The 12,428-nt window shown below is 40.0% G+C and overlaps 1 protein-coding gene across 2 annotated transcripts in view; it reads right to left on the bottom strand.

Annotated features, from left to right (window-relative positions):
- Window positions 1-6,969: 6,969 nt before the first annotated feature.
- Window positions 6,970-12,428, bottom strand: part of LOC311009403 (actin-binding protein WASF3) — a 29,533-nt gene continuing 24,074 nt past the window's right edge. Inside the window, exon 10 of one of the 2 annotated variants that reach the window (XM_084003548.1) lies at window positions 6,970-7,926. In XM_084003548.1, the coding sequence (XP_083859674.1) occupies window positions 7,769-7,926 (158 nt within the window). In that variant the 3' untranslated portion in view covers window positions 6,970-7,768. The remainder of the gene's footprint in view (window positions 7,927-12,428) is intronic. The other variant, XM_084003547.1, reaches the window with a different exon arrangement.

Raw genomic sequence — 12,428 nt, 5'->3', positions numbered from 1 at the left:
CTCTTCTGTGCTCTTCCTAGAAAACAAATGTCAAACGTTTTTTCTGTGTATGTTCGGGGAAAAGAGAAGATATGCTGAAAAAGTGCCATATTTTTATTATCTAGTGTCTTATTTATTTATTTTATTTATTTATTTTTGGGGGGGGGGGGGTATCTGTGTTACATGCATGTGGAGTTTTAAAGTCTGTAAACAACAACAACAACAAAAAAGCTCAACATGGTCAAAAAACAGCAGCGGGATAAATAAAATATTGAAATATATATTCAATATTTAATATATATATATAAAATAAATATATATATATAAAATATATATATAAATATGTTAAAAAAACAACCTTGATGTTATTGATTGAATACCAGATTTTTTTTCATAAAAAGAAAGAGAGAGAGAGAGAGAGAGAGAGAGAGCGAGGCAGCGTCATATATCAGGTGTGATGTCACTTCCTCTGAGTCGTCTAAGAGAGCAGGTCGTTTTAAAGACGCCCCCCCCCCCCCTTCACTTCTGCCTCCATCCTTTTAACCCCCCTTCACTCTTCTACCTCTCCCTCTCTTCTCCAACGTTCTCACTTTCCTGCAGGAAGATAAAAATAGTTACCCTGATTTAAAAAGCAGAAGGGTAAGGGAGGTAGTAAAACAAGTCCTCCTCCTCTCCGAGCCGGCAGCCAAACCCTTCTCTCTTTCCTTATTACGTTCTTTTCATTCTCATCTTATCTTCTATTTTTAAACCTCTCCTCCTCCTCTCATCTTTGGAGCACAAGCATCGACACAAAGGGTTTAAAAACATCTAAAATTAATAAAAAACAGAAGAAGCAGGGATGGAGGCGTCTACAGGAAATAAGCAGGATGCCCCTCGACTGAAGGCTAGGCTAGGCTCGGCTAACGTATCTCTCTGTAACCTACGACCTGGCAACACTTCAGGCTAGCAGAGATTGTCAATCAAAGAAACAAAAAAAAGAAACCATTACAGAGCTAATTTTCTATCGGACCGAGTATGGCCTTCATAGAAGAACATCTGTTTTATGCATCGATGTTGTTGAGGAGGAAACACATCACTCGGTTTAAAGGCTGTTATTGGGCGACAACACTGTGATGTCACAGACCTGATAACGCCGTCTTTGAACCATGTTTTTATTTCAGTTTCTTTACATGATGTATTGTTTTTTTCCGCTGGAGTTCGTGTGGTGAAAAAAAACGTTGGTTACGATTTAAAGAGTACAAATGCACTTTATAAAGATGGACATGTTACACATTGCACTTGTAAATGTCGAATGTAAACCTTGAGAGAGATTTATTTTTTTTATTGTACATAAACCAGAAAGAAGGAAAGAAAAAAGTGGAGAATAATTTGCCAAATAAACTGCTAACAAGAGAAAAGTTGTAATGTGTTTTTTTTGTTTTTGAGTAACATCAGTGTGTGTGTGTGTGTGTGTGTGTGTCGCCGAGTGTATGAATCACCAAGGCGCCAGACTGTGTGTGTGTGTACTTATTAGCCTCCTTGACTCACCTCTATGCAGCGTCCACTCACTTTTAGGTGGAAGACCTCCACCGTGTGGCCAGAGGCATGTACTGCAAAGACAGGAAGAGATGGGGAAACGACGCAGCATCCACCCGCACACACACACACACACTCCCTCCATCACCCTCCTGTCTGTCTCCCTGTCTCTCTCTCTGTGAGTCAGACAGCTCTCTCCACCATCTGCTGTAAATCACCTCTGTGTACGTTCAAAGAAGAAGAACATTCTCTCATGTGTTGATCTCAGAACGTTTGACTGAAACCTGGGAATCGTTTCCTCCTTAAGGAGATGATCCTTGAAGGCGCCATCCATTTTTATTCTTCTTCTTTATTTTTTAAGTGAAGCAAATGCTGAAGTGCCTTAAAACTAAAACATTCTCTTTTGCAAGCCCTTGTTCTCCAGGGCTCAATGTTGGGGCCCCTTTTATTTAGCTTGTTTGTGCTTCTATTAAACAAAAACAGACAATAAACTTGATAATTATGCAGATGACACACCGCTCTGTCACTAACACTTGTCTTTTACCAAAGAAAAGAAGAAATCCTGTCAGAAATCTTAGACGCTGATCGAAATCCGATCAAACTTTACGACGGGATGTTGAGTTGCCCCGCCTTAAAGAGGTCAGATCCTGGTTCTTTGGTCACACACAGTAAACTATTTTCACAGGAACAGGTCGTCTACAGGTATTCGCATCTACAAAAAGGGGAAGTAGCCGTTTCAAATACGGTTTTGTTAACTTAAATATCTCTTTAAAGGGTCACGACATTGCGAGATACGGGAGTGTACTGGTGATTTTGAGATACCACAGGTTTGTGACAAGTTAATTTTCATATGAAACGGTGCAGAGTGGGGAACTGATTGTGTACTTTGTAAAAGGCTCTGCAGTCATTTTAATAAGCATCAAACAACTAGTTACTTCTTCCTAATTATTCAGCATCTCTCAAACATCCGGACTGTAAAAACGTGCAAAAAAACAAGCATCTGGACTGGAAATAAGGATGAGTCATCCTGAAAATGGGTTGCCGTCTCCTACAATGTCAGATTAAAATCGAGCATCTAAAGCTCATCTGAAGCCTTTGATTCCCAAATTAGATCCGGGACTAAAATTAGAAACCGGCAGGGAAGAAGGAAGGAAAAGAAATGTGTTGAACTCGATCGATGTAAGATTGTTTTGGTGAGTCATTTGCATTCGTCTGATTCACCGTTATGTGTTGTGTTTGTATTTTCCACTGACCTCTCGTTCTCTGCTGTGTCACCATCTGTGGACTAAACCACCCTGCAGCACCCATAGGTTCATCCTCCAGCCTGCCAAGGCCCAGAACAGCATGGAGCTGGACGTCAACGCCAAAATGCCACCGTGAAAAAAAACACAAAAAAAACAAGAGACCGGATTTACGTCATCGCTGTGAGAAGACTCACAGCGATGAGTAATTTGTCTTCCAGGAAAATCTACGGATACAAATCTACGCATCATCTAGAGTTATTAAGTTATCACATTAAAGAGAAGAAGTGATGCCTTTTATGGGAAATCCTGTGTGTTAGTGTCAGGCTGCAAACTCCTGAAAAGTACAGCCGACGCTGAAGTACATTAAAGTGCATTCTGAAAGAGAAAATGGTCCTACTTCTCTCTGCTGGCCACCAGGGGGCGCCTCCTCTCTGGTTGTATAGAAGTCTATGAGAAAATGGTCCTACTTCTCTCTGCTGGCCACCAGGGGGCGCCTCCTCTCTGGTTGTATAGAAGTCTATGAGAAAATGGTCCTACTTCTCTCTGCTGGCCACCAGGGGGCGACTCCTCTCTGGTTGTATAGAAGTCTATGAGAAAATGGTCCTACTTCTCTCTGCTGGCCACCAGGGGGCGCCTCCTCTCTGGTTGTATAGAAGTCTATGAGAAAATGGTCCTACTTCTCTCTGCTGGCCACCAGGGGGCGACTCCTCTCTGGTTGTATAGAAGTCTATGAGAAAATGGTCCTACTTCTCTCTGCTGGCCACCAGGGGGCGCCTCCTCTCTGGTTGTATAGAAGTCTATGAGAAAATGGTCCTAATTTTCTCTGCTGGCCACCAGGGGGCGACTCCTCTCTGGTTGTATAGAAGTCTATGAGAAAATGGTCCTACTTCTCTCTGCTGGCCACCAGGGGGCGACTCCTCTCTGGTTGTATAGAAGTCTATGAGAAAATGGTCCTACTTCTCTCTGCTGGCCACCAGGGGGCGACTTCTCTCTGGTTGTATAGAAGTCTATGAGAAAATGGTCCTACTTCTCTCTGCTGGCCACCAGGGGGCGACTCCTCTCTGGTTGTATAGAAGTCTATGAGAAAATGGTCCTACTTCTCTCTGCTGGCCACCAGGGGGCGCCTCCTCTCTGGTTGTATAGAAGTCTATGAGAAAATGGTCCTACTTTTCTCTGCTGGCCACCAGGGGGCGACTCCTCTCTGGTTGTATAGAAGTCTATGAGAAAATGGTCCTACTTCTCTCTGCTGGCCACCAGGGGGCGACTCCTCTCTGGTTGTATAGAAGTCTTTGAGAAAATGGTCCTACTTCTCTCTGCTGGCCACCAGGGGGCGACTCCTCTCTGGTTGTATAGAAGTCTATGAGAAAATGGTCCTACTTCTCTCTGCTGGCCACCAGGGGGCGACTCCTCTCTGGTTGTATAGAAGTCTATGAGAAAATGGTCCTACTTCTCTCTGCTGGCCACCAGGGGGCGACTCCTCTCTGGTTGTATAGAAGTCTATGAGAAAAATGACATTAACACTGTAAAGTTGACCTTGAATTATGAGAATCCAGATGGATCCGGATCCAGTAAGGGTGCTGCTCAGGGTATCGCTCTGCTGCTTGTGCTCCTCAGATCCACCCGTCGCTCCTCCACCATCCAAATATGGTCATTTCCTTTCACTGGTTGCAAAGCTCCCAAGATGGCAACCGCCAAAATGTAGAAGCCGAGGCTTCAAAACCTTACAAAAGAAATGTGGACTTTGGACAAAGTCGGGTTCAAATGTCTTGTTTTCATTTTGTCGACACGTTAATCTCTCATCTCTTTTTTTACTCCACCAAAGAGAAAATAGTGTCGACAGCCAAATAAAAATAATTGTTTTTGTGATAAAATGTTGCATGAACCAGAATGTGAATGATATACACATACAGCATCATGAAATGTTAAAAAAGAGCCAGAATAACAATGTTTTCTTCACCATTTATTGTCTATAGTTACATGCATACTTGCTTACAGTTGGTTTGAGGTTTTTATTTAGTTTCATTGCCTATGTTATGTTACCCCCAAACATATTTTTTTTACTATAATGCCCCCCCCCCTCCCAAAGAAAAAAAAGTCTATACAACATTAGTTTCTCACACTTTTCAACACACATTGAAGTATTCTCACAAGCCAGCAGCCGCAGATCCACGAGGTTGAAATATCTTATATATTTGGTGAATTCGGAGGAGTACTTCCAGTTGGATCAGTGTTTTACAGTCACATCTATAGATTCTGGGATATGGCGGGACCCTTAAGTGCTTGGATCCATAATAACGCCGACTATTTTAGGGTTTACTTTACTGCATCAGTAGCTCTTTTTATTTCTTGTTACATTTGGCTGAAAGTCGATTTGTGCTTTTTGTCCATAAACGCGAAACCGAACAACATCCGACACCCATCGTCCAGCTTTTTCTCCATGTTTATCAACGGAGCAGCTATCGCGTCGGATTTATTATATACATCCCTTTTCAGCCACGTCGCTTTCAAAATTGCGCTTTCTGTAATAATTCAGATATGGCGAAAGCCTCAAATGTGCGTTTTCTGACATTTAACAGAGTGGTTGATAGTCTATTTGCTGGTTTTTATAATTAAGTGCCAAATATTGATTTCATAACACAATTCCCACAATTTAATTATCTCTCGAGTTCACATGAACCAAGCCCCGAAACAAAATCTGTGAAAATCAGGAAGTCAACGGGGAAAACGTGAAAAATATCCACAAAACACAGTATTAAGTAAGTAAGTATTAAGAAATCTAGCATTAAATGCTGTTTGAATCCTGCTTTTTATTGGATATTGTGGGAAAATAGCTCAACTGTGGCTCCTGATTTGATGAATCTGGTAAAATAATAAATAAATTAATTGTAGTGGTCCTTTAACTGGCTTCGTCCGGTACCTCGACCCTGGCCTCGAGTAGAAACCCCTAAAAATAAACCAAAGTGAACAACTCACCGCAGCACGTTTTTCAAAATAAAACCACGTTATAAAACACTACATCCCATCAGCTCACACTGAGGATTAGCCAAAACAACCTAGACTGAAAAGAGTAGATAGTATACCAATTATTACTGTTGCACTTATGTATTTATACTCCCCGGGCTGCGTCCAGGGTCGCCGGCGTGACCTTTTGACCCCGGGTTGGGAGGATGAGCTTGTTCCAGTGAAGCGTGGAAGCGTTTATATGAAGAGCAACACCACGGCACACAAGTCACTGAATGTTAGGCTTCATGTTACGAGTGACCACAAGGACGCTTTTATACGGAGGCCCAATGACGACAAACAGCTGGTTCTTATTTCAAAACGCAGACTTTTCATTTCTGCTTTTTCACGACGAGTTTCAGGACGACTTCGTGGGAGTTTGGCCCTCAAACAGAAAATCTCTCTCCTCAGCGATTAGAAACGTGGATTATATCCTTCGTTTCTTTTAAAGGTCGGAAAAATATTACCCTCAGGCATTTTGAATGCTACACATAACATTACATGTTTTCTTCACGTTTTTAATGCGAACAAAATAAAAACTAAAGATTAGAAATCAACATGATGTTCTGTATTGATTTAAAGAAAGAAGAGTAACGGGCCTTTTAAAGTGATGGTTAGGAGTGAAATGCACCCTAGGTCATTTCCACCATGACATCCAGCCAAACACCCCCTCAGAAGCATTTTTAGCGATGGTCAGCATTGGTCAAGATAGCCGCTATCAGCCGAATGGCTTAGTACTAGCACTATGGTACAGGGGGTATATCTCGTAAATTACCCCACTAATAATGCATGGAATGTTACCAAACGTCTGCAGTAGTACACATAGGGTCTGTACTCACAAAACGAGGCATTTGAAAGTTTGTAAGTACACCAGGAGTTTATTTAAAAGAACACTTGCCTGATAGCTTCTATCCTCGGCTACTAACGCTAACTAACGCTACCGCAGTGTAGACGCTACTTCCGTGTTTACCCAGCCCATTTTCACGCGAGAGTATGAAAAAGTTTAGCTAAATGTTTATAAATGCTTGTATTATCAGGTCAACACTTGTTGACCTGATAATACAAGCATTTATAAAAACTCAGCGAAACGTTTTCATACTCTCGCGTGAAACTCGCGTCACGGCATCGGCTCGGTAAACATGGAAGTAGCGTCTACGCTGCGGTAGCGTTAGTTAGCGTTAGCAGCCGAGGATAGAAGCTATCAGGCAAGTGTTCATTTAAATAAACTCCTGGTGTACTTACAAACTTTAAAATGCCTCGTTTTGTGAGTACAGATCCTATGTGTACTACTGCAGAAGTTTGGTAACATTCCATGCATTATTAGTGGGGTAATTTACCAGATAATCAAGATCGTACCATTACTAAGCCATTCGGCTGATCGCCCTATCTTGACCAATGCTGACCATGGCTAAAAATGCTTCTTAGGGGGTATTTGGCTGGATGTCATGGTGGAAATGACCTAGGGTGCATTTTACTCCCAACCATCACTTTAAGGTTAAAGGTTAATGTTTATTAACCGGCTTGTTAGCATCGCAGAGCATCTCCGATCTAAATCATTAAATTAAAAATGTAATGCATCGTTAATAAGCTAGTGAATTACGCTACAGCTACATGCTAGGTTAGCATGCGGCCAGAGTTGCCGATTGTACGTCGTTAATAAGGTGACCAAACTCTCACGTAGTCCCGTTCCCGATGTTACGTGTTTTCATAAATCCTCTCCTCTGAATCATTTGATAAGTTAAGATTGCACTCTAATTAGTTTGTGCTTTTGTAGACACGCCCCCCCCCTCCCCGACTACGGTTTATATAATATATATATTTATATAGCGATATTGCTATGCCATAGTTAGTGAATTAGCACTCAGGGAGGGGACGTTTAGTTTTTCACAGCCGAGTGTTTTGGGGGTTAAGAATGAGCGGATTGGGAGGGGGGGGGGGGGTTTCCAGAATTGGAACGGAGCGAGCCAGCGTTGTTCAGAGCGGGTGTGAAGTGATGACTCATGCTGAAACATTAACCCCCCCACAGACGCTCAGTCGGACCACTCGTTCTCGTCCAGCTCCGAGTCGTCGTCAGACTCGCTGTACTCCACGGCGATGCGCCGCGACAGGATGGTGGCCACGTCGTTGCCCACCGGCTCCCGCTTCGCCTCCTGCTCCCTCTGCTCCTGCACCTTCCGGAGCTGGATGCCTGGGGGGGGAGGAGGGGGGGGCAGGGGCAGGGGGGAGGCAGGGGGAAGGGCGTTACTAGAAGACTGGAGAACTGAAGCTGATTCTGGTCACGTGACCAATTGATCAACATGCCAAACTTTTATGTTCAAATATTTTTAAATAATAATATATAATATGATATATAATACTATAATATTAATATAATAATGATATAATAATTATAAAATATATAAATAAAACATTTAAATTAATTTTAATTAATTTTACTTTGACTCACAGTGACACTAAATTAACCTTCAGTCACTAAATTTAGGTTTTTATGGTTTGAAGGTGTTTGACTCTCAGATTCATCACCGAATACCAACATTTATCATAATAAAGATACGTATAAATATGAAGTGATGAACCACGTACCTCTACGTATAAATATGAAGTGATGAGTTAACCACGTACCTCTACGTATAAATATGAAGTGATGAACCACGTACCTCTACGTATAAATATGAAGTGATGAGTTAACCACGTACCTCTACGTATAAATATGAAGTGATGAACCACGTACCTCTACGTATAAATATGAAGTGATGAGTTAACCACGTACCTCTATGTATAAATATGAAGTGATGAATTAACCATGTACCTCTATGTATAAATATGAAGTGATGAGTTAACCACGTACCTCTACGTATAAATATGAAGTGATGAGTTAACCACGTACCTCAACGTATAAATATGAAGTGATGAACCACGTACCTCTACGTATAAATATGAAGTGATGAGTTAACCACGTACCTCTACGTATAAATATGAAGTGATGAATTAACCACGATCCTCTACGTATAAATATGAAGTGATGAGTTAACCACGTACCTCTACGTATAAATATGAAGTGATGAGTTAACCACGTACCTCTACGTATAAATATGAAGTGATGAATTAACCACGTACCTCAACGTATAAATATGAAGTGATGAACCACGTACCTCTATGTATAAATATGAAGTGATGAATTAACCACGTACCTCTATGTATAAATATGAAGTGATGAGTTAACCACGTACCTCTACGTATAAATATGAAGTGATGAGTTAACCACGTACCTCTACGTATAAATATGAAGTGATGAACCACGTACCTCTATGTATAAATATGAAGTGATGAATTAACCACGTACCTCTATGTATAAATATGAAGTGATGAATTAACCACGTACCTCTATGTATAAATATGAAGTGATGAGTTAACCACGTACCTCAACGTATAAATATGAAGTGATGAACCACGTACCTCAACGTATAAATATGAAGTGATGAACCACGTACCTCTATGTATAAATATGAAGTGATGAGTTAACCACGTACCTCAACGTATAAATATGAAGTGATGAACCACGTACCTCTACGTATAAATATGAAGTGATGAACCACGTACCTCTATGTATAAATATGAAGTGATGAATTAACCACGTACCTCTATGTATAAATATGAAGTGATGAGTTAACCACGTACCTCTACGTATAAATATGAAGTGATGAGTTAACCACGTACCTCTACGTATAAATATGAAGTGATGAATTAACCACGATCCTCTACGTATAAATATGAAGTGATGAGTTAACCACGTACCTCTACGTATAAATATGAAGTGATGAGTTAACCACGTACCTCTAAGTATAAATATGAAGTGATGAGTTAACCACGTACCTCTACGTATAAATATGAAGTGATGAATTAACCACGTACCTCTACATATAAATATGAAGTGATGAGTTAACCACGTACCTCTACGTATAAATATGAAGTGATGAACCACGTACCTCTACGTATAATATGAAGTGATGAGTTAACCACGTACCTCTACGTATAATATGAAGTGATGAGTTAACCACGTACCTCTACGTATAAATATGAAGTGATGAGTTAACCACGTACCTCTACGTATAAATATGAAGTGATGAACCACGTATCTCTACGTATAATATGAAGTGATGAGTTAACCACGTACCTCTACGTATAAATATGAAGTGATGAATCACGTACCTCTACGTATAAATATGAAGTGATGAGTTAACCACGTACCTCTACGTATAAATATGAAGTGATGAATTAACCACGTACCTCTACGTATAAATATGAAGTGATGAGTTAACCACGTACCTCTACGTATAAATATGAAGTGATGAGTTAACCACGTACCTCTACGTATAAATATGAAGTGATGAATTAACCACGTACCTCTACGTATAAATATGAAGTGATGAGTTAACCACGTACCTCTACGTATAAATATGAAGTGATGAATTAACCACGTATCTCTACGTATAAATATGAAGTGATGAACCACGTACCTCTATGTATAAATATGAAGTGATGAACCACGTACCTCTACGTATAAATATGAAGTGATGAGTTAACCACGTACCTCTACGTATAAATATGAAGTGATGAGTTAACCACGTACCTCTATCTATAAATATGAAGTGATGAACCACGTACCTCTACGTATAAATATGAAGTGATGAGTTAACCACGTACCTCTACGTATAAATATGAAGTGATGAGTTAACCACGTACCTCTACGTATAAATATGAAGTGATGAACCACGTACCTCTACGTATAAATATGAAGTGATGAGTTAACCACGTACCTCTACGTATAAATATGAAGTGATGAGTTAACCACGTACCTCTACGTATAAATATGAAGTGATGAGTTAACCACGTACCTCTACGTATAAATATGAAGTGATGAACCACGTACCTCTACGTATAAATATGAAGTGATGAATTAACCACGTACCTCTATGTATAAATATGAAGTGATGAACCACGTACCTCAACGTATAAATATGAAGTGATGAACCACGTACCTCTACGTATAAATATGAAGTGATGAGTTAACCACGTACCTCTACGTATAAATATGAAGTGATGAGTTAACCACGTACCTCTACGTATAAATATGAAGTGATGAGTTAACCACGTACCTCTACGTATAAATATGAAGTGATGAGTTAACCACGTACCTCTACGTATAAATATGAAGTGATGAGTTAACCACGTACCTCTACGCATAAATATGAAGTGATGAGTTAACCACGTACCTCTACGTATAAATATGAAGTGATGAGTTAACCACGTACCTCTACGTATAAATATGAAGTGATGAGTTAACCACATACCTCTACGTATAAACATGAAGTGATGAGTTAACCACGTACCTCTACGTATAAATATGAAGTGATGAACCACGTACCTCTACGTATAAATATGAAGTGATGAGTTAACCACGTACCTCTACGTATAAATATGAAGTGATGAACCACGTACCTCTACGTATAAATATGAAGTGATGAGTTAACCACGTACCTCTACGTATAAACATGAAGTGATGAGTTAACCACGTACCTCTACATATAAATATGAAGTGATGAACCACGTACGTCTACGTATAAATACCACGTACCTCTACGTATAAATATGAAGTGATGAGTTAACCACGTACCTCTACGTATAAATATGAAGTGAGAACCACGTACCTCTACGTATAAATATGAAGTGATGAACCACGTACCTCTACGTATAAATATGAAGTGATGAATTAACCACGTACCTCTATGTATAAATATGAAGTGATGAACCACGTACCTCAACGTATAAATATGAAGTGATGAACCACGTACCTCTACGTATAAATATGAAGTGATGAGTTAACCACGTACCTCTACGTATAAATATGAAGTGATGAGTTAACCACGTACCTCTACGTATAAATATGAAGTGATGAGTTAACCACGTACCTCTACGTATAAATATGAAGTGATGAGTTAACCACGTACCTCTACGTATAAATATGAAGTGATGAGTTAACCACGTACCTCTACGCATAAATATGAAGTGATGAGTTAACCACGTACCTCTACGTATAAATATGAAGTGATGAGTTAACCACGTACCTCTACGTATAAATATGAAGTGATGAGTTAACCACATACCTCTACGTATAAACATGAAGTGATGAGTTAACCACGTACCTCTACGTATAAATATGAAGTGATGAACCACGTACCTCTACGTATAAATATGAAGTGATGAGTTAACCACGTACCTCTACGTATAAACATGAAGTGATGAGTTAACCACGTACCTCTACATATAAATATGAAGTGATGAACCACGTACGTCTACGTATAAATACCACGTACCTCTACGTATAAATATGAAGTGATGAGTTAACCACGTACCTCTACGTATAAATATGAAGTGAGAACCACGTACCTCTACGTATAAATATGAAGTGATGAATCACGTACCTCTACGTATAAATATGAAGTGATGAGTTAACCACGTACCTCTACGTATAAATATGAAGTGATGAGTTAACCACGTACCTCTACGTATAAATATGAAGTGATGAACCACGTACCTCTACGTATAAATATGAAGTGATGAGTTAACCACGTACCTCTACGTATAAATATGAAGTGATGAACCACGTACCTCTACGTATAAATATGAAGT

Source organism: Eutrigla gurnardus (genome assembly GCF_963514095.1).
Source record: "Eutrigla gurnardus genome assembly, chromosome: 23".
NCBI classification, from domain to species: domain Eukaryota; kingdom Metazoa; phylum Chordata; class Actinopteri; order Perciformes; family Triglidae; genus Eutrigla; species Eutrigla gurnardus.
Note: the sequence above shows the minus strand (reverse complement) of the source record. Positions and strands in the feature narration are given on the sequence as shown.